At 51.7% G+C, this 22,769-nt stretch overlaps 1 protein-coding gene across 6 annotated transcripts in view; it reads left to right on the forward strand.

The window, feature by feature from the left end:
* TMEM266 (transmembrane protein 266) overlaps nucleotides 1-22,769 on the forward strand; it is a 144,892-nt gene that overhangs the window by 79,874 nt on the left and 42,249 nt on the right. For all 6 annotated transcript variants that reach the window (XM_030814829.1, XM_030814830.1, XM_030814834.1 and 3 more), the window contains 2 exons: nucleotides 16,318-16,472; nucleotides 19,804-19,877. In XM_030814829.1, the coding sequence (XP_030670689.1) occupies nucleotides 16,318-16,472; nucleotides 19,804-19,877 (229 nt within the window). The remainder of the gene's footprint in view (nucleotides 1-16,317; nucleotides 16,473-19,803; nucleotides 19,878-22,769) is intronic.

Raw genomic sequence — 22,769 nt, forward strand, 5'->3', positions numbered from 1 at the left:
TAGGAAGCATCCCGGGGAAGGGATCTGCCTCGCTGCTGGAGCTCTCAGCTGGGGGCCCCGATTGGCAGCCAGAGGGCTTCCTGGAGGAAGGAAGCGCAGGCACAGGACCGAAGCCAGGGGAAACTGAAGCGAAGCAAAAACACACTGCGAGGGAGGAACGGCCTCTCTCCACGAGGCTTCTTGGCTCTTGCTGCATTTCCTGGGGTTTTCCCAAAATGTCCAACCCGGCCCTTTCTGGGGCAATGGAAAACAAAAGGAAGAGTCCTCATTTACAGCTCTGAGCTTGGCTTCAGTCTTGTCCAAGATGCCTCTTCCTACAAAGGCCAGTGTTATGTATAGGAATGAACTTCTCTGTAGAGAATGAAGAGACCTCAGGGAGCCTGGCAAGAAAGTGCTCCGTGGCCCCGCTGCCCGCCTCTCAGTGCTCTTGAGCTCCGTTATATTTCAGGGCTTTTCAATTTCCCTGAACCTGAGACCGTTAGAGCTGGAAGAGGCCTAAACGCATCCATTCTAGACATTCTCAAAGACAGCAGGGCCCAGGGAGTACAAGGAACTTGCCGAAGGTCACACAATGACAGAGACGGGGGCGGGGCGTGCTAGTTTATGCCTGTAATCCCAGCACTTTTGGGAGGCTGATGTGAGAGGATCACTTGAGCCCAGGAGTTCAAGACCAGCCTGTGCAACATGGCAAAATCCCATCACTACAAAAAAAAAATTAGCCGGGCATGGTGGCATGCACCCGTCATCCTTGCTGCTTCAGAGGCTGAAGTGGGAGGATCACTTGAGCCCGGGAGGTCGAGGCTTTAGTGAACTATGATTGCTCCATTGCACTCTAGCCTGGGCAACAGAGTGAGACCCTGTCTCAACAACAACAAAAAATGACAGAGACGGGAATAGAGCCCCATCTCTGTGATCCTGATCCCTTGATCCTGGCTAGCAGCACTGGGCTTCCACTTCTCAGCCGTCCCTTTCCAATATCATGGCTGTGACTGTGGGTAACATGCATTGCCAATGTGATTCCACTTCTAGCTATCCTGCCTTTAACTTCTCAGTATACTTTTTTTTTTTTTTTTTTTTTTTTTTTTTTTTTTTTTTTTTTTTTTTTGAGACAAAGTCTTGCTTTGTCGCCCAGGCTGGAGTGTAGTGGCACGATCTTGGCTCACTGCAACCTCCGTCTCCCGGGTTTAAGCAATCCTCCCACTTCAGCCTCCCAAGTAGCTGGGATTACAGGTGTGAGCCACAGTGCCTAGCCTCGGGCTCACTTTTTTTTTTTTTTTAATGTGGTAAAATACATGTAACAAAATGTACCATCTTAATCATTCCTAAGCGTAGGCTTCAGTGGCATTAAGGACATACACATTGTTGGGTAACTATAACCAGCATGCATCTCCAGAACTCTTCTTCTTGTAAACTAGAAACTCTATACCCAGTAAACAGTAGCTTCCTGTTCCCCAACTCCTCCAGCCACTGGAAACCATTATTTGATTTTCTGTCCCTTTGAATTCGACTACTCTAAGTGCCTCCTATAAGTGAAATCATGCACTATTTGTCCTTTTATAACTGGCTTATTTTGCTTAGTATAATGTCCACAAGGTTCATCCATGTTGCAGCATGTGTCAGAATTTCTTTCCTTTTTAAAACTGAATAATCGTCCACTGTGTGACTATACCACACTTTGCTTATCCATTCATCTGTCAGTGCACACACCCCACACTGGACTGTTTTTTCTCAAATGCGTCCATATTTTAGCTACTGTGAATAATACTGCTATGAACATGCCTGTACAAATATCTCTTCAAAACCCTGCTTTCAGGCCGGGTGCAGTGGCTCACGCCTGTGATCCCAGCACTTTGGAGGCCGAGGTGGGCGGATCACCTGAGGTCAGCAGTTCGAGAGCAGCCTGGCCAACATGGCAAAACCCCGTCTCTACTAAAAATACAAAAATTAGCCGGGGGTGGTGGCGTGCACCTGTAATCCCTGCCACTTGGGAGGCTGAGGCAGGAGAATCACTTGAACCTGGGAGGCGGAGGTTGCAGTGAGTTGAGATCACGCTGCCACCGTACTCCAGCCTGGGTGACAGAGCGAGACTCTGTCTCAAAATAATAATAATAATTAGTAATAATAATGCCCTGCTTTCAATGCTTTTGGGTATATATCCAAAAGCGGGAATTGCTGGCTCACAGGGTAATTCTATTTTTGACTTTTTGAGGAACTGCCATACTGCTTTCTCCAGTGGCTGCTGCACTGTTTTACATTCCACCTAACAGTGCATGAGGGCTCTGATTTCTCCTTGTCTTCACCAACACTGGCTATTTTCCATTTTGTTGATAGCAGCCTTCCTAATGGGTGTGAGGTGGTTTGATATGCTTTAAGTCCATGAAAGTCCTATGGGGTGAGGAAGAAGGAGCAGTCGCCTTGATATGAAGTCAGAGCCCCATCTTGGCCAAGCCCCTTGACTTGCCTAGAAGCCCTTTGTCCTCCAGATAGCTGCTTAGCAGAGCCCAAACGGCAGAGCTGTCTGCTGCTCCTGTCTTCACCTCTGCACTCAGGCTGCTGATGGCTCAGGGAGGAAAATCATATGACTGTGCAGACTGGCTGCCTCCCCAGACTCAAGGTCTCCAGCCTCAACTTGATTCTCAGTTTTGCCTGGCAGTCCTCCTCTGCGGTCCTGGTTAGTCCCAAGGTGGCCAGTTCTGATCGCTTGTGTCTGCATCAGGTCCCCTGTTTCTTGCCCTCAGCAGATGACCTCCTCTCCCAGTACCCTCAGAAAGTAGGCACAGTCGTGGATGGGCTGCACCGCACCCCGTTCTCTTCTTTCCTGCCTTTTAGGACCTGCCCCATTCCTTGAGCTCTGATTGCCTTCCCCTCCTGCCTTCTCAGGCACCTGCTCCATCAGTTACCTCCTCACCCCATGTCATCACACTCCAGTCTCGTGTCCTCCCCTGACTCCACGTCCCTGCTAGCTACCATTACCTCTCTTTATCTTTGAAGTCAAACTTCTTGAAAGCCTCGCGACACTTGCCGCCTCCCCTTTGGCCCTCCCATTCATGTCTCAACTGCTGCAGTCCAGCTTCAGCCTCGTCTACACCATGGAAACTGTTCTCAAGGGCATCGGCCACTTCCTTGTTGCTATGATCCTTATTGTCCTCTGTCCAACATTTGAAACTGTCGGCTACTCCCTCCCTCTCCAGCCTCCTTGTGTCTGCTGTTATAACCATGACCTCCTGATTTTCTTTCTTATTGAATTTTTAAAATAGAGACAGGGTCTCGCCATGTTGCCCAAGCTGGTCTTGAACTCTTGGGCTCAAGCGATTCTCCCGCCTCGGCCTCCTGGAGTGCTGGGGTTACAGGCATGAGCCACTGTGCCCAGCCCTTGTCCTGATTTTCCTCCTCCTCCTCTGGCTGTTCCTTCCAGGCCTTTTAAAAATTGTTTGAGGTTCCTCTGCTTGTTCTTTAAATGTTGGGTTCTTTGTTTTCTGCCTTTGGCCGTTTTCACTCTACTAATTTTACACACTGGGTAATTTCATCCATTCCTATTAATTAATCTCCTTCAACTGGTAACATTCAAAGTAGTGTCTCTAGCCTAAATCTCTCTCTCTCTCTCTCTGTCTCTCAAACTCCCGACTTACATCCAGCTACTTTCCTGGACTTATTCACAGGGATCCCAAACGTATCTCAGAATCCTGATGAGTGTCTGTGGAATGATCTATTCTTCTGCCTCTGAGTTGGCTGCATACTTGAGAGGAGAAATGTTTTTGTCTCACCTGGGTCGTTGCTAAAAACTGCCTTTGCAGTGACAGCATTCAGCCTGAGGAACCATGGCCTGCCTGTCCTGGCCATCTCAAACCCAGCAAGCCCTAGATTGAACTATCTTTTCTCAATATGTATTTTCTATGACCCCTAACCAGTAGAATCTAGACCTCACCAACCCATTACTACCAAAATGAGCCATGTGCATTTCGGCTCATTAACAAGCACCTACGTCTCTTTCCTGCTGCAGCAGGTACCAGTGGGTTCCAAGATGCCCCAAAGCTACATGAAGCCTGCTGTGGTCACCTCTAGTCACCTATAGTCAGCCATAGTCACCCTGGAGTCTGTGTTCCTCCTCCCTTGCTCTGGCTCCCTCCTGACCATGTCCAGTGCCCATGAAGCTACTGCTGCCAATGGTGTCCCTTCTGGGAGTGCTAGTACGAAGTTGAGGGGCTTCAGAAACCCAAAGCCCATGCAGTGTGGGCTCCATGCAGAGTGAGGAAGGAAAGCTACCCCCATGCCAAGCCTGTACCATGCCGTCAATGCACGGCTTATGGCCCCAGCTCCAGTCCTATGCGCTTCTAGCCTTCACCACCCTACACCCAGGTCACCAGTTCAACCCAAGAAGCTGGGCTGGCACATCATGCCTGCTGCATCATCTGCCTCTCCCTCCCTGCCTCTCCTTCCCTGCCTCTCCTTCCCTGCCTCTCCTTCCCTGCCTCTACCCCCACCCCCAACCAGGTGCCTCCCTCCCTCAATAGTGATCACACAAAAACCTTCATGTGTGTCCACAGGGGTGAATAGACACTCAGGAGAAGGGGAAAAGGGGAACAGGGGAGGTATCTGCACCCCAGCTGAGCTGCCCACAATGCCCTGTTGCATGGATAACCTCAGGGACCAGCTCAATATCTTCTCCTTCATGCCTCTTACTCCATTATCTCCAAGTCTTGTAAATTTCTACTGCCTTAATATCTCTTCTCTACACCATTCTCATGAAGGATTGGTAATTCCATCAGCCAGTTGCTTTGGACTGCATGTAACAGAAAACCCATCTCACACTCACTCATCCAGGTACCATGGGGTCCAGGGCAAGGGTGGCTTTGAGGTTGGTCCAGAGACTCACCAGTGCCAACAAGAACCAGATTCCTTTCATCTCTGCACTCTGCTGGCCGCAGTGTCGGCTTCATCCTGATGCTGTAAATTTCATCCCATGGCTTCTGAGAGCCATGTGACCCCTAACGTGTGGAACCTGGACCTCACCAACCCATTACTACCAACATGAGCCACATGTGCGCTTCGGCTCATTTACAGGCACCCCAGGCCTCCTTCCTGCTGTGACAGGAACCAGCGATTTCCACTGGAAATGGTGATTCCCACTGGTTCCTTCCGAGAGTGCTGCCTGTGGTCATGAGGCCACATCCTTCCTCGTTCATGTCTGGCAAGTGAGAGTGGCTGCCCATCACTCTCTTCTAAGAACAACAAAGAATTTTCCCAGAAGCCTCCAGCAGCTCTCTCCTACATGTATGTTTGGCTAGAATTGGGTCGCATGGGAAGGCACGGAGGAAAATCCCCAATCAGGCCTACCCCTTGAACTGTATCATTTCTCAAAGTACATTACTGTTACTCCAGTGGGATGGGGTAGTGTGAACATTAGAGAGAGAATCATCCACAGCTTTTAAGGAAGCCAGTTCTCCTTTCATAGCCTTCAGTCTCAAATTAGCTCTTAATTTCATCCAGCGTCGCTAGACATTGTTTGGTTTGGGAAAGCTCTGCCTTCTTAGGCTGTTTCTTCAATGACTTGGTCAGTTGATGCTTTCATTCCAGTGCAGTTGGACCAGTGTCCATTGTCCTGGTGGACAGTGCTGGGGCTTTGTGTTTGCACATAACAGGAGCCCCTGATTCCTTGTTCTCATTCTGTGATGTTCTTATCAGATGTCATCCGACTCAGCGGTGGAAAAATGAAGTACAGAAAAGTGAGGCTCTCAGTGAGGCTGTCAGTGAGCCAATCATCTATCTTTGGAAGAGTGACATTGAGTTTGCAAGAATCATGGTGCAGAATGGAAGTTCTGTTTTCTCTTAACCAAGTACAGTACATTGAAGGTCTGGTTAGTTTTCAGGGTCTGGGTGAGACCGCAGGCAACAAAAGAGAAAATTCAGAGAGACCAGAGTCTCCACCCTAGAGAGGCCCACAGCCCTGTAGGAGAGATGGTGGTGCAAGGCGGGGGTCATCATCCCCACTTTATAAATGACACTCTGTGCTCACATAAAGATGCTCCCCATCTTTTTAGTGAAAAGAGGGTGCAAAGATGGTCATGGATGAGGAAGTGGGATAGACTTTGTCAAAAATAAAAATAAAGTAAGAAATGAAAGATATTCAGTGTTTAGTAAGACAGTTATTTATATCTTAGGATTCTAAAAGGCCCAGCCTGAGAGGTCGGGACTGAACTCCTAAGCTTGGAGGAAGTTTGGGTCTTGGGCAGACATAAATGGATGTTATTACTTAGAGATGATGCCAACAGCACATTTCTGCCAGAACTTTACACTCAGAGGAAAAAAACATAATGGGGGCACAGGGATATTTTTTGAGATGTCAGGTTAGAAAAATAAGACAGACCTAATATAGCAAACATCTCTAAATAAGGACTGAAATAATTTTAGATATGCCAGTGAGCAAAGACTGGGGACAAAGAGAAGGGAGGGGTAGGGACCTACTAAGCCATAGCCCAAAATACCCTTCTCTCTTCCTGTACTGTCTGGCTTGAGGGCCACAGCCTCCAGAAAGTCTTCTGTCCTCCAACCCCACCAGGCTAGGTCCTCAGCTCAGCGTATGCATAGCACCTTGCCTACTTCCATCACCACACCCAGTGACAATGAGCTCTGCTCCTCTCTTTACAAGTCTGTCTCCTGTACTGGGCCAGGAGCTTCCTCACGGCAGGGATCAGATCACTTGAGCCTGGAACAGGGGTGTTGACTGATCAAGGAATGACTTGAATGAACGAATCAGTGAGTGAATGGGTGGGGCTGCATGCAAATAAGGATTAGAAGAGAAGGGGAAGCCCAGTTCGTTTTGGAGTGTTTGGAGGGAGTTGGGAGCTGGTCCCTAGATCTCTGTGGAGTTGAGGAGGAGCTGCAAGGGAGGCCCCAGGCTTCTTATGCCTCAGAAGTTACTGCTGTGGTTGTTGGCTGGCTCACCTCTGAGCATCCCTGCTAATTCCATGCCTTCTCCACAAAGTCACCCTAGAAGAAGGAAATCAGATTTGCCTCAGAACATGCCAACTTCACTTAGGTTTTAACATCCTGGTAGAGGAAGGAAAAGCCTTTTGGGGTTCAGGGTTATGAGGCAGATTGATCCCCGCTATGGCCATGCAACTGCAGAGTCTGGAAATTCGGCATCATATGATTTAGGACGGCTTTGCATCCTTTTTTTCTCAGGGAGGAAAAGAAAGGAGCTTCAGTAATCCACTTTCTTGATGCCAGTGAGATTTGTCTACAATGAAACACCACCCCTTTCTCTAGCAAGTCAGCTGTCCCTGGACCCCAGACTGACACTGTGACCCCTCACTCCCTTGATGTGATGTTTTTAGTAGGCTCCGGTTTCCAGGAGAATTCTCGATGCCCCAACAACGGAATAAAAGTTTAATTTAGACGAAAACATTTTTCCTGATGAGCACTGGTTAGCTGCCTTTCCTGTAGTCCAGGAACCCCAGAGAAGCTTCCTTAAGAAATCAATTAAGTCCGGTTTCCGTGGCTCACGCCTGTAATCCCAACACTCTGGGAGGCCGAGGCCTACGGATCACTTGAGGCCAGGAGTTGGAGACTAGCCTGGAGTGTGAGAACCTCTCTCTACAAAAATTTTAAAATTAGCCAGGCGTGGTGGTGCGCTCCAGTAGTCCCAGCTACTCAGGATCGCACCAATGCACTCCAGCCTGGGCAACAGAGTGAGACCCTGTATAAAAAAAAAAAAAAGGAAAAAAGGCAATACATTCACAGATGTATTATTTCTCAGCAAAATATCCGTCCGTCCCCACCTGCTCTCAAGGCACAGGGTGTACAGCGGCGGGTGACCGCTAGATGGCGGCGGAGCACCTCTGACCACCTGGGTCGGGGGTGGGTCTGGGACGTTTCCTGGAGAGAGGGGAGGAAAATTTAAATGCGTGGCCACGTCCGGCAAGGAAAGTTAGGTGAATTTATGGTGCTGGGATGGAATGGGAGTCCCCAGTCATCTGCAGAAGCACCTGAATATTGACTTTGGCCAAATAGAAGGAGGGAGATCATGGCTGACCCAGGATTTGCCAAACCACAGCAAACCTGGAGAGAGCTGGTGGGTGGGGTGCCCATTTGTTCCCTCGTTCTCACCCGGTAGGAAGCTGACCGCCTCCAGGCCAGCCCTGTCCTCCAAGCAGAGCACAAGGAGATTCTCAGACTTGGGGCCAGTTTCCAGAATTGAGGACTTCAGGGTGGCGGGGACCTTATAGGCACTTCATCCAACAGCACCTCATTCCCACCCCTAAGTCAACCTTGAACCCCTTGCCAAGGACTTGACAAGTGGCTCCTGAGCACAGCCCACCTACGTGGCAGCGCTTCTGAGATGTATGGTCAGTGTCCTTGGTCCCCCCAAGAAGGGACAGACAATCCATGGTGTGTGTTGGCCACTGTGCCCTGGGTGGGGGTTGCCAAGTGTATGGCAGTTTCCCCCACCCCCTCACCCCCCACCCTGAGCTCTTGCCACCACACCCTACTGTTTCCCAGCGTTGACATTTCTGAGGATGCAAGAAATCTGAGATTCTGGGACAAGCAAATGTCAGACTTTGGCGACCCCAGCTGCACACAACCCTCCTCCCTCTCTCCCCACAAGGCAGCAGGGCTAATCTTTAGCTCTGATTGAGGAACTGAAGCTGCCGGTATGGAAACTTCAATTTATTTAGTTATCCCAGAGTGCTGGGAGAGTCACCTCTCACCTCCACCCTGAGAGTTCTGGTTTTGTGGTGTCTGTTTATGAGCCTGCATCTTGGAGTCTGTGTGCTGCTGTGGCTTGCGCCCTGGAATTGGGTACAGGGAACAAAGGGGAAGCATAACAGTGTTTTTCCTGTGGTTCTGGTTCTCCCTGGGTGAGAAAGAAGCCCCACTAACAATTTCAGATGTTTTGTAAAAGGGCGTCCATATAGGCATTGGGGTTGATGGTTCTCACAGGTTGAGATTATGTGTCTCTTTAGGTACATCATACACAGTGAGCCCATTTCTTTCCTGCCTTTTTCCTCCCCTTATTTATTTTGCCTTTTGAGTGGTCTAGAACTAGGAACGCATTGGATCATCAGAGTTCATGTATAATGCTGTAGGCTCCGTGAGGATGAAGGCTCTGACCACCCTCCTGGGCCCAGGACCCAATACAGTGCCTGGCATTTGGTGGGCATATGAGAACCATGCCTGGAATGGAATGAATGTTGAGACTTACTGTGTTGAGTTTATTTATCCCCCTTCTAATGACTGTGTATCTAAATCATCACCATAGATCATATGATAAACACTGTGTTATGGGCTTGACATATGTTATTTTTAATATTTTTAAATTTCACAACAACCTGTCAAAGCAGATATCTCCATTTCAGGGATTAGGAAACTAAGGCTCAACGATTGCACTCAGTTCAGCCAATGGTGCGACTGTGATTTGGAGACAGTAGTTGCCAGCAACAGCCAAACAGATGGAAAAGTCTGGCTTTCCCCTCCGTGACAACAGAGAAAAAAGGACTTGCCTTTTAAAGCAACTAGACGAGTTAACATTTGTAAAGTGCTCACAACAGCTCCTGGTGCACAATATGTATCTTAAGTGTCTGTTTAATCAATAAAACTAAAGTCCATGTCAATGACACAAGTTACATTTCAGTCAGCCTCATGGCTTTCTCCAATATTTTAATCATCTGGAATAAATATAGTAAAGTGGGACCCAGGAGTTTTGCTGACCGTCGAAACCATTGGCAAAGTCAGCTGTGACATCCAGGACACAGGTGTTCAGCATCATACAACTGGCACGAGTGGAGCTAGGTGGGGCCTCAAATCACCCAATCCTGGGGCTTTAACCTGGAGCCTGGGTATTGTTAGATGATCCATCAATGAGATTCAAGGAGTCCATGCACTCCCTGGAATTTTATGCAGAGTGCTGTAGTTTTGTGCATTTTGGGGGTGTAGGGGCATAGCTTCTATCCACTGCTGGAGAGCTCTCCAGTCCAGAAAGCTTCTGAGCCCTTGGTCTAGCTGTGCCTTCCTGAAGGCAGAGTGACGCAGCTGGGGAAGCCCAGGGCCCCAGGCAGCTTCCAGTCTCATTTTGATCACCTCCCTCAGCTCCTTCCTTGAGAACTTGAAGGATGAAAATCTCAAAGTAGCGCCGACAGGGTTAGGTAGTTTGGCTGCCTTCAGGGAGATGGGCTGATGCCGTGACTCTCCACTGCCTGTGAGCCCCTTTTAGGACACCTTGAGGGTCTCCACGGTCCCCCTGCTCTAGCCACTCCCCAGCTTGCACCTCAGGAGACAGTGCAGTCATTCCCCTCTCCGCTACCACGCGTCCTCCCAGCCACAGCCAGCCTGGCAGCCACTGCAGACCAATTGCATAGTGGATTGTGGGGTGGGAGAGGCCAGGCCCCACAGAAGCAAGCGCAGCCCTCCCCATCCTAGTGCCACACGGCTCTACTTCCCCTTCCAGATTGGAGCTGTTTCAATGCCAGGCTTGGGAATGCTGCCTGACGGAGCAGTGACTTGAGCCAGCTCCTTCCAGGTCACCCCTGTGGCTTTATCACATATAAAGCCTCCGCCGGAAGTTTGTCAGTTCGTTTTCATATTCTAGAATTTATTCTTTGAAATTTTTATGCAAACACCTTAGACTATGAAGCAGAAGCAGTGAAGGTACTCAGCCTCCCCTCCCACCCCAGGATTTCTCTGAGGCCTCAAGAGTAACTACCTTACGGTGGAATACTCGCCCACCTGCCAGGACATGCCATCTGCTTGTTGATATTTGCAGACTCTGGCAGCCCAAGCTGGGCCCCTGGAGCTGTACCCTCCCTACAGCAGCACCGAAACAGGAAATTGGGAAACGCCTGCCCTCTCATGGCAATTCTGGGGATAACACCACCCTGAGAACCAGCCCTGGGGCCTTGATGGGCCGATGCAGAAGACAGAAGGAAAGCACCTTCTCTCATTAAACAGTCAACGCTGATTTCCCCTTTGGCCCACTAAGCCCCTTGAGTCATTACTGAACCACTCAGGAATCTTTTGAGATTGGTCACATTCTATTTCGCTGCTACAACACAGTCTTCTAGGAATGTCCGAGTCGTCTGAATTTCAGATGAAATTTTATTAGCAGCTTGGGATTTTCAAACACTGGTCAACCAAAAGCCTGCGGCTTCAGCCCAGCCTCCCAGCCCCCCACCCACCCTCCGGGGCCCTGTTCTGGAGCCCTGGGGTCTGTGGTCTTGCAGTCTAGTGCAGCCCTGCCCTGTGTTTCTGCTCTTCACAAAGGAGCCCAGAACCCACCTGAACACTCTTGCCCCACCCCACACACACAGCCTGCCTGCACCATTTCCTTGATGCCCCAGGGCTGCTTGACCCTGGCTTGCCTTCTTTGTCTCATCTCTCCTGCTCCCAAACTCCTTTGCTATGCCCCCTTTACCTTCTGTGATACCCGTTACCTCTTAGTAGGCCGCCAGAATCATTTGTTCTCACCCAAAGCACCTGGGATCTCATTGAATTGTAGACTCAAATTCAGCGAGCACGGGGAAGGGCTGAGATGCCACATTCCTAACAAGCGCCAGGTGATGCTGATGCTGCTGCTCTGTAGATTCCACTGAGTATCGAGGACCTGGAACAGCGGTTTTCCATCTACCTTGATTGCACACTGGAGTCATCTGAGGAGGCCTGGGTCCTCCCACAGAGGTTGTGGTTCAGGAGGTCTGGTGTGCAGCCTGGGCATTGGAGTTCTTAAGAGCTCTCTTGGGTGCTCTAGTGTGCAGCTTGGGTTGAGATCCACTGGCCTGGAGGCAGATCCCACCCCCAGTCTCCATGGCTCCCTGGCTCCCTGCCTCCCTGCCTCCCTGCTCCAAGGCAGCCAGGCCTCACCAGCCACTGTATCCCCTGGATACCATCGTTTCCTTGATGGTGGTCTTCTGTCCTTCCACTTCCATCGAGTCACCCCCATGTGCCTTGCCCTGGGGTCACCAAGAGGAGGGGGTGCACAGAGCAAGATGCAAGTGGCACCCCCAACAAGGAGGCCTGCACGAACTCTCCCAGACTGGTACGGTGGAGGGGTGGGTCACTGAGGGCAGAGTGTAGGCAGGGGACAACGGAGCTGGCACGAGAATAAAAGGACAGGCCCAAAGCAGCGTGGCACAGGCGCGATTGTGCAGCTGCCTGGGGGTTCTTGGGTGCTGTGTGTTGGCTGTGCCAAGGGCTGTGGCTCCACCAGCAGCATCTGCCCTAGATGGTGGTGGGCGGTGAGCTATACCCACTGCTGAAGGGGGAAGCCCTATCCTCCTCCCGGCCCAGCTCCTGGCTTCCATCACCCTGGTGTTTCTCATGCTGGAGGTACTTCGGGGCTGAATAGAATTTTACCAGAAACAGTCCCTATTTAGTGTACATTTCAACCATGCCTGGATCACTCTCCCCTCACCCCCATTAGCTTTCTCACGTTGCTTTCTCACTGAGGCCTGCTCTGACCACCATATTTAAAATGTCAACTCATCCTTTACCCAACCTAATCCCTCCACCAGCTCTGTGTCTTCCTTATAGTACCCATCGCCTTGTAGCACACCACAACCTGTTGTATTGATTGCCTGACCCTCTCTCCCACTAGAGCGTAACCTGCCCAAGAGCAGGGATTTTCGCCTCTCTTGATCACACTGCCTACCTTAGCTCATGGTGGGGGTGGCGTTCATTTGACTTCAAGGCCGTCATCCCCTGCCTGGCGTTCGAATCCTGCCATCTGCCCGGTTCTCTACCTGGCTCTTCCCTGAGGCTGAGGAGTATGCTCTGGTGTCAGGGCCAGGCCAACTATGGGCTGACTTCAGACCACAGGTAACTCCAGACGCCCACCTCCTGCAGCTTCCAAACCACCTGATATGGTTAGTAAGTTTCTCTAACAAAAGAAAGAAAAAACGACATTTTAAACAGCAATATAAATTGGCTTTTCCTCCCTTGGAGGCAGGTCAATCTGAGTCTCCTGTTGACAGGGAACTGAATATATGGAACTAGTGCTCCTGCCTACAGTGCTTCGTTTCATTCCCTACTCCCTTTGGGACCCTCCTCTGGGGTAGAAGGAGCAGTGTCTTAGGGATGTCCAAGGCACAAAGGTGAACAAATGCCCGGCACCTTCTGTGGCACGTGAAGACGAGGCTTCCTGCTGGCCAGCCCAGGCAGATGGCCCTGGCAGCTGCCCTTTTTATTCATAACCACCTGAAGGTGCTTGGCTCAGATTTCAAATGACAATGACATGCCATCAGTTTTAGGGGCCAAAGACACAGGAATGGGCACTGGGGAGAATGTGGAATTGGAGCCGGGTGTCCTTGGGCCCTAGAAAAGACCGTGCTAGAGCCATGGGGGAGGAGTGAGCAGGCAGAGGGCAGGAGGGGAACCGGCTTCCAGGGGCACTGAGGCGGCTGGAGGCTGGGGGTGAACTTGGGCTGAGAGGTGTGAAGGATGAAAATGGGGCTGGCGGAAGGGGAGGCAGGAATGTCACATCGTGGGAAAAGAAGCAGGCAGAGTAGGTGAGGCCAGAAGGAAGAATCAGGAGGTGAGGAGGGTGGCCAAGTGATGATAGCCAAAGATATCTTAAAATGCAAAGGCTCATTAACGGATGGAAGCGCCGTGCCGCTGGCACTGCTGCAGGCAGCAGCTTTAGGCTTCTGGGAGCCTCCAGCCCAGCAGGGCCAAAGCTGTCATCTGAGCACCTGGTTTCCCTGGCCAGGTCCCTCCTTCCTGCCCCTTCGGGACAGATGGCCTTCCCATGCGCTTTTCCCCAGCTCATCCTGGCTTTCTGCCTGCATCCCAGGGTTCCCATGCATTCTCTGATCAAATCACAGCTGCCCTCACCAGGCCCCCTCTGGACCCCTTAGCTTTTGAGTTTAGGGCTGCCAGCTTTAGCAAATAAGAATACAGGATTCTCAGTTAAATTTGGATTTCAGATAAGCAACAGATCATTTTTTAGTATGAGTCTATTGTATGCAATGTTTAGGGTATACTAGAAAATTGCTCATTGTTTATGTGAAGTTGGGATGTAACCGGACATCCTGCGCTTGATCTGGCAACCCTCCCGAGCTCCTCCCAGTTTCAGTCTGCGGTTTCCTCTGTAGCCGCTTGCTTGGGGATTGGCCCGTGTGCCGGCGTGAAAGCAGAAAGATGTGGTTCTGCAATGGACTTCGAAATCCACTGGAGTGGGCGATGAGGCTGTTCATCGATGGCCTTCACCATCTGGCCCCCACAGACTGTTCCCCTCCTGTTTTCTGCTTGTCCCTTAATGAAAAACCCTCTCTTTTGACCTGGCTGATTTCCTCATCTCTTGCCCCATACTCTTGGACCATGTGGGGTTCACATCGACCACCCCCATCCCCATCCAAAAGGGCCTCTTCCTCTTCCTCATTTGCCTGTTGATGTCCTCCTACCTGTCTTTCTGGGAGCAGCTACCTGAGTTTGGGGACTGAACACCAGTCTTTGCATTTCCCACAGAGTTGAGGACGGGGACCTATCATTCCCAGAGGTGTGAGAAAATATTCAGAATGATGTGAATAAGCCCAGTCTCCTGCCAGGCTTCTTGAAGAGCTGTGAGCTTTGTCTGTCCTTCCAATGGTGGGGGACTCCTTCAGGCTTTCACTGGATGGACTGTGAGGAAGAAGTCTCCTTGAAGCATTCACGTTATTCCTTCCGCGAGAAGGGGGTGCCTCAGGGCAGAGCCCTCTTCGCAACCCCATGTTTGGGCCATCAGATATTTTATCATCATTGTCGTCATCATCACCAATCCATTTCAGCTGCATTGTCTTTACGGGGCAGATCAGTTCCCTCATTTAACTTTAGTGACCTGTGAGTTCAGGAGCATTATCCCTGTTTACACATGGGGAGGCAGAGGCAGAGGCCACAGTGGTGAGGAGCCTTCACACGGGGCCCCATGGTGGCCGAAGGCAGAGCCAGAAGTGTGGCCTCCCAGGCTGGTGCTGTGGCTGCCACTTCAGGATGCCTAGCTCTTCCTCAGCAAGGGAGGCAGGCAGGTCCTGTTCGTACCTAAACTACCAAGCAGGTGAGGTTTGACGTCAGCTCCCCCATCCCTGTATTCCCCAGGTCCCTCAGAGGTGCCTTTCTTGTGCTCCTGAGAGGAGGGTGTCTAGCGCCCTGCGGAGCCCACCCAGCTCAGATTCCATGACCCCTCCCACCTCCAGACCTGCTCAGGAAAGCTGTCCTCGGAGGCCTCACCTCTGCTGTGATGCCCAGCATCATATAGTCAAGGGTTTCCCTGAAAGTCCGTGGAACTCTAGTCTCGCCAGATTCTCACTCTGTGACAAAGGGTGTCATGGTCCAGCAAGTTTGGGAAGCCCTGATTCTGCAGTCTCTTTGGGACCATGATGATGCATAAGAGCATATTGAAGGCCCTAAAACGCCCCACAGAGAAAAATATCCATTTAACTTCATTGGACCCACATTTCCCAAAACGTACCCAACCATGGAAACTTTTGCATCAAATAACAACTATGAACATTCCGTGGAACTAGCGTTCCACTCAGCCTACTTTGAAAAACAGCGATCTGGTTCAAATCTGCCTTTTTATAGCTGAAAAATGGAAAATCCATTCAGTGATTCATCGAGCATTTACTAAAGGCAAATTGAGATGCTCCCAAATGCCAGAGCCCACGTCACCGCATTCTGAGATGCACGGAAGTGCAGTAAGAACACATTGTTTCCACGCTGCACTCGCCGCATAGGCCGACTGTCCACTAACCCACCAGATGTTTGTCTCATACCCTTTTCAACTTTGAGAAGACTGAAGCACAGAGCTGAATGAGCTGCAGGTTTGCATATAAGCCCAGCTGTGAGCGGTGGCTCATTCCTGTAACCCCAGCACTTTGGAAGGCCGAGGTGGGTGGATCACCTGAAGTCAGGAGTTTGAGACCAGCCTGGCCAACATGATGAAACCCCATCTCTACAAAAATACAAAAATTAGCTGAACATGGTGACACGCACCTGTAGCCCCAGCTATTTGGGAGCCTGAGGCAGGAGAATTGCTTGAACCTGGGGGACAGAGGTTGCAGTGAGCTGAGATTGCACCACTGCACTCCAGCCTGGGCAACAGAGTAAGACTTCATCTCAAAAAAAAAAAAGGAAAAAGAAATGGCCAGCTCCATTTCTTAATGAGACATTTTCACCCTTTATGATGCTCCCCAGCCTCTTGAATAAGGTTGTGTTTCGCCGTGAAGCCTAGAGCCAGGGAGACAGCCCAGGAAGAGTGATGCTGGTGGGTTTGAGAGCAGGGCTTTGGCCGGGGTCCACCCTCTTGTCCCCTCCCACCCTGAGCCTCTCTTCTCCCCACTTTTGTCCCCACAGGTCTAACTGGCTGAAGCCGTGCTGTGGGAAGAGAGCAGCCGTGTGGCAGGTATTTTTGCTCAGTGCAAGTCTCAACAGTTTCCTGGTAGCCTGTGTAATATTGGTGGTGATTCTCCTGACTCTGGAACTTCTAATAGATATAAAGCTTCTCCAGTGTGAGTAGCAAGAGAGATACATATGCCAATACATATGATGTCAATATTCAATGTGCATCTGCATTCATCAGGGGTCCCCAACCTGCAGGCTGTGATCTGCCCCTGCCGATGCTGCTGCCCAGCCTCAGGCCCTGGGACTCGTGGGGATGGCCACTGGGGAGGAAATATGTCTGGCAGCTTCTCTCTCTGTCACCCCCAGCCTGTTTGCCCCTCTCTGCCCAATGTGGCCTCTGCAGTCCCTTCCCCAGCATTCCATGATCAGAAACTGATGAGATGAAAAACGTTGGGGACCCCTGTATGCATTTTTTTTTAATTGCTCCCATTTGGAATTTTCCAGGTTGGAATTTTCTGTAGTCTAAAGAGGGTTCCCATTTACGGAGGCATCTCAGCTTATAGTAACTAATTAGGGCAGCGACCACAATGATGATAAGATTCCCGGTATTTTTATCCAGCTGTGAGTTGGCAGTGTGATTTATATGTATCATGATAGTTTTTAAAGCATTTTTCCGCACATTTGACACTACAGTAACCCTGTGAGATGGGCGAGATGGATATGATCCCGTATTCTAGATGAGGCAAATTAAGATTTGGAGAAGTGAGATACTTGCCCTAAGTAAGAGGTATTGGAGCTGGGACTTCAAGGCACCAGGTCATTTAACTGCTTGGCCAGTTCTCTTCCTCTTGGCATTTGTCTCAGTTTCACATTAAACCTTGTCTTCCACCTCTTCTGTCCTGGATGTCCCATAGTGACATGGCTGTCCGAATGGAGGATCCACCGCTTACCCCACAAGGCCTACCCCCCACCGTTTGTCGCACCAGAGGGGCAGGAGCAGGTGTCTTGCCTCTTGACTTTGGATGAGTGAGTGGTTTCTGGTGCAGTTCCTGGTTCCCTGTATTGCCCTGACTCAAAAGGTAGATCCTTCAAATGCAAATTTAAAAAGAGGCACAGGCCAGGTGTGGTGGCATATGCCTGTAATCTCATTTGGGGAGGCCAAGGTGGGAGGATCACTTGAGCCCTGGAGTTTGAGACCAGCCTGGGGAACATGGCGAGACTCTGTCTCTATAAAAAAATTTAAAAATTAGCCTGGCATGGTGGCACATGCCTGTAGTCCCAGCTCCTTGGGAGGCAGAAGTAGGAGGGTCGTTTGAGCCCGGGAGGTTGAGGCTGCAGTGAGCCGTGATCACGCCACTGCACTCCAGCCTGGGTGACAGAGTGAGACCCCATCTTAAATAAATAAATAAATAAATAAATAAATAAATAAATAAATAGAGATACAATTATCAGCCCCAGAGAGATTTCTTTTCCTTCCATTGGCAAAATCCAGGACTGTAGATCCAGTCACCCCCAAACCCATTCAGATGTCTTGGGCTTCCTTTCTCAAATGCCCCCAATTCCTTTATGCGATCTTGTGAACTCAGGGTCTGTCCAAGCTCCCTCCAAGTCACATGAGCCTTCTCTGCTCTCTGAGAGAGGATGAACGGTGAGCACAGAATTGCTTTTGTCTGATAAGCCTAGTTGGGTTTTATGTAGCTGGTGGCCCCTTGGTTCCAGTTAAAGGATCTTCCAGCATAAAGTGACTGGTACTGGTTTTACACTCAACCTGTCTTCAATTAAACCATGTTGTATACTTTCCCTCCCACTCACCCATACCGTCTGCTTTTTATGAGACCTGCCCATAACAGAGCCTTTCTTTCCCCGTGGCAGATTGTCCTCGGAGCCCTCAGCTGCTCGGGCTGTGACAAGGTATAGAGGGGAACTGAGAACCCAGCCGACACTGGAATTTTGCTTAAAATTAAGTATCTAGGAGATTGATTTTGGTGGGAGATCCAATAGCAGCTCATAAAAGGCATCTTAAATTCCATAAAATGCACAATCATAGATTTATTGCTCTTCTAAAGCAAACCGTAAAAAAAGGCACAGGAATTCATTTGAGAAATAATGGAGAGAGATTTTATGTTTTCAGAATCATCTGGAGGTCTTCTTGGAGTCACACAGGCCTCAGCCTCTTCGTTCCCACTGGTATTCATGTGGCCTGACTCCGGGCTCATCTTCTAAGGGTTGCCTTGGCCCAAAGCCAGGGGGCCTCAGAGTCTCCCACCTGGAACCTGGTTTTGCAGCCGTCTTCCCCTGGCTCTGCTCTGTGACCTGATTTCTACCCACCCCTAGGGTCTGCGGATCCCAGAGCTTCGGGAGAGGTTGTGGGTTCCTCTGTTTCAGTCTGGCCCTCCCTGCTGAAGGCACTGGGCACTTTCCCTTGGTCCTGGGGGCGTTCTGAGCAGTGTGCCAAGCAGGCCTGGCTGCAGTCCACGAAGGAGGCAGAGCAGGCATGTTCTCAGCAGCATTCCTGCCCCTCACCCCCTCTCAGCGCTTCCCCAGTATCCCAGAGTATCCCACCAGTATTTCTTATAGGCCTCTGGGGAGCCCTCTACCCTCTGGGGCGATCCCTTCCACCCAGTCTCCATCAGAGCTCACCTGACCCCTGTCCTGGGCCCCAGCATCCTGTTTTTGGCTCACTGGCTAAAAACCATGCCATGCCAGGGTTCGAAGGCTGGCTGTAGCTTCATGTATTTTAAAAGGGCTTTCCAAAGAAAATGCCTTAACTCTAAGGAGTGGCTGGTGAAAGGTGGGGTGGGAACCCTCAGGGGCTGATGGCTACCCTCACTCCCACTCCAGAACCTGGGGGCAAGTAGGGCAACGTGGAAGTTTAGCAGACCCCATCCCGCTGGCTCTGCCAATCTAGGGAGGGAGGCAGACACCTCCGCCCCACGCCCGGCTCCCCTGCCAGTCCTCACTGCAGCCTTCTCTCTAAAACACACTGGCCGACACCACCATCTCTGCCACTCGGTTTCCAGAATGAAAAGTCACAGTAAGCTCACCTAGAGTCCCCTGACTGTGCACAGCACTTTGGGGGTGAACTGTGGGCTGGATTTCTAAAAGCCCATCCAGCCTCAACTGACGCTGCCTACACAGCCCAAAAGCCATGAATGTCTTCATGAACCCCTTCTGGAGGGCTTCTTGCCTAGGGTCTGGCTACAGCCAAAAGCCCACCAAGACCAAGCAGGAGCTGAGAGAGGCGGCCTGTGGGGGAGAAGGAGGCAGCCCCTTGTGTTGAAGGCAAGAAGAACAGCATCGTTGGCTGACAAATCTACTGCCTTCACTGCAGACGCCAGCTCAAGCTGCCCTTGCTCTCTCACCCGACTTCCACCAGATCTAAACGTTCATGCAGGCGGGCCCTGGGGTCCCAGAGGTCCGGACGGATGCTGCGAAGCCCCCATAGCAACTCACCTAATTCCTCGCTCCTAAAATTGGTCCTTATCATGTCCATTGCAGTTTCCAGCGCGTTCCAGTTTGCTGGCGTGATTCACTGGATCAGCCTGGTCATTCTGTCCGTGTTCTTCTCAGAGGTAGGTGGAGACTCTGGCCCTGTCACCTCCTCTGTTGGGTGACTCCTGTCCTGGGGAAACCAAGGTCTGCTTCTCGAAATGGTTTCTAGCATCAGGTCCCCTGCTAGCCCTTGAGGCTGCTGGGAGGGAGACACAATATAGATAGATGAGCTCTGTGGGGGGAGATGGTACAGGGGTCCAGACCCAGCTAGGGGGGTTTGGCCCTAGCAGGTGATTCCTGGGAGGAACCCCAGTGGATGAGCAGGTGTTCTCCAGGTGAGGGGTGGGCGATGACACTGGTGAAGGTGAGACTGAATGTGGTGTCAAGGGGCAGCTGGTGTTGGGTGCGGCCAGTAAGGAGCGGGCGGGAGGCGAGGCTGAAGCCAGGTGCCCACACAGGGAAGCTCTTGGGACGCTGTGGCTGTGGTCTTGGGCCCACAGTTGGCCGGACCTTTGGGGCTGAAGCACGCAGGGGTTGGGGGAACGGGGTCACAGGGCCAGGCAGTGGACCCAACATGGTCCTGCAGGGGCCCTGGGTCTGACGGGGCCGAAAGATGTGCCTCTCAGTGTGAGTGCGAGGCTGTGTTTCTGACGTGGGGGCTCAGGGAGCACGGACCCCCGTCAGCGTTGCTGGAGTCAGCTAGTAGAGACCAAGTGCGAATCTCTGGTGAGGGGAGGGGGAAAGTTTACGGAGATCCGCAGGACCCTGGGCTTGGTGCAGAAGCTGACATGTCTGGGCAGCACATTCCCCTGTTTTTGCATGGGGTGAGTGACACTTCCTTTGAGCAGTTCCCAGGCTGTCCCAGTGAGACACTGGCCTGCATCTGGGTGTGGGAGGAATTGGCTTGGGCCTGCTGCAGGCAGGGCTTTATCCTGTCCTGTGCACACTGGAGGGTCACTGAAGGACAGGAGTTTCATGTGGAAAACTGGTTTCTCCTAACAGAGCCTAGGACTGGCCCAAGTCAGCGGGCCACTGTGTCACTCCACCCTTGAGCATCCCGTCCCTGCTATGGGTACATATTAGCCCATGTGGAGTCCCATGGGCCTTTCAGCATGGCTCAGCAAACCCTCAGGGAAAGGCAGGAACGAGTGAGGCACAGCACCTGCTGGGAACATACGCACATCTCACACCAACGGGGGCTGCTCTACCTGAGGCACGGGGGCTCTGGGACCTCGAGACGGGGGGCCTTGAAGGGAGGAAGGATGCTGTGGGAGAGGACTGTGTGGGCAGGGGCACTGAGGTGGGGAACCCCGGGAGTCAGGAGTCCCATCATCCTCCTGTGGGGCCCCTCTGGCCTAGCTAATGGCTCTGCTCTCTCTCTCTCTAAAAATCAGGAGGGAGCTGGGCTTTGGGTCTTGAGTCCAGAATCCTGAGTCCGGGTGTGGAGTGTGGTGGGCCGGGCAGCAGGCATTCCAAGCATGGAACATTCCCTTTCCTGGGCCTCGCCTCCTACAGCCCATGGAGCTGGCTGGCGAGCCTGGGCCTGAGGCTCAGATGGAGGGGCAGATCGCAGCACTGCCCTCCCAGACGGGGTCCTAACCACCTCCCTGAGACCATTGCCCTGGAGGTACCTCTGCCCCACAGAGCAGAGTGCCTGCTCCCCAGCTTACAGCCTCACGTGGGTCTTGCCCTCCCTGGCCCCTTGTCTCTGCCTGGCCAGGATTCCCTCCCGCAAACACATGGGCCGTGGCCAGATGTCTCCTTGATGCAAACCTTGGAAAATGTGCCATGTGTCTGTGACTGCCAACAAAAATGTTTAATCAGTTGCTGCGGTTCTTCCCCTCTATCCCTCTGCTTTGGTTTTATTGGCTTTTGCAGAATTTATTGCCCAGCGTTAATTTGGCATTCCCTTCCTGTCACTGCCGGAGACGAGCCACCTGAAACAGACAAACCCCTGTGCACAGGAATCGCAGCCTCAGAGTCCCCCATAGGCGCCCCCAAACCAGGGAAGGGGCTGGGTCCTCCCACAGCTGAGCGGGGAGAGCAGGGTCTGCAGGAGACTGGGGAGGAAGGGCGGGCTCCATTACCTTGACCTCGTCAAAGATGGTGAGGCGGTGGAGCCAGGCCGCAGGTAGCAGGGGCCGCCCCTGCCAGTGTCCAGCCTGAATGGAGGGCCGGTGCATGGGGATCAAGTGATGAATGAATGAGGCACAGAACCTGCGGGAATACACACACAGCTCACACCACACTAGCAAGCACAGATTTCCGTGGTCTTGCTGCGTGCCCATAAGAACCGTGTCAGAACCTTGTTACTAGGAAGGTCTCATGGAGGTCCCCGGCCCCCGGACGGTTTGGAAACAGGCGAGCATGTCTGTGCCCCTCACAATGACTGGGATGCCCAGTAGGAAAGGCCAGGAGAGCCCAGTGTCCATCAGCGGTGGGCCAGCCTGCATGTTTGCCCACCATACCAGTGGCATCCATTCAAACTACTGCACAGACAAGGAGAGCAGCTTAGGGTTACGCGGCCACTTAAGATCAAAACTGGACCCAGGGCTCTGGGCTCCTAAGCTGGTCTCTTGCCCCTGACCACATCCTTCGGAGGCCCTGAAGCTGGCAGGGTGGGAAGGGACCAGGGGTCTCTGGGAAGGACCTGAGAAAGAAAGTCCGACCAAGTGATCACTCAGACCACAGGCCCAGGGCAACTGGCACCCCCTCATCAGCTGGGAGAAATGAGTGCCACGTCTTCAGGTCTGCCAGTTCTTTCCTGGTTAATACCCAGGGATGTGGCTGTGGGCCGAGGGTGGGGTGGCACTCCGAGCCTCCTCGGCTTTAGGGAGTGGGCATTACTCCACAGGAAATTCCAAGAAGGTCACCCCGCCAGGGCTTCTGCTGTCCTGGAGCCCTGGGCCTGTCCTGAGCAGTTCTCTACCCCTCCTCTCAGCTGAGCCTTAGGACAGTCCTGAAAGGTGGGT

This window comes from Nomascus leucogenys, chromosome 6 (assembly GCF_006542625.1).
Source record: "Nomascus leucogenys isolate Asia chromosome 6, Asia_NLE_v1, whole genome shotgun sequence".
NCBI lineage: Eukaryota > Metazoa > Chordata > Mammalia > Primates > Hylobatidae > Nomascus > Nomascus leucogenys.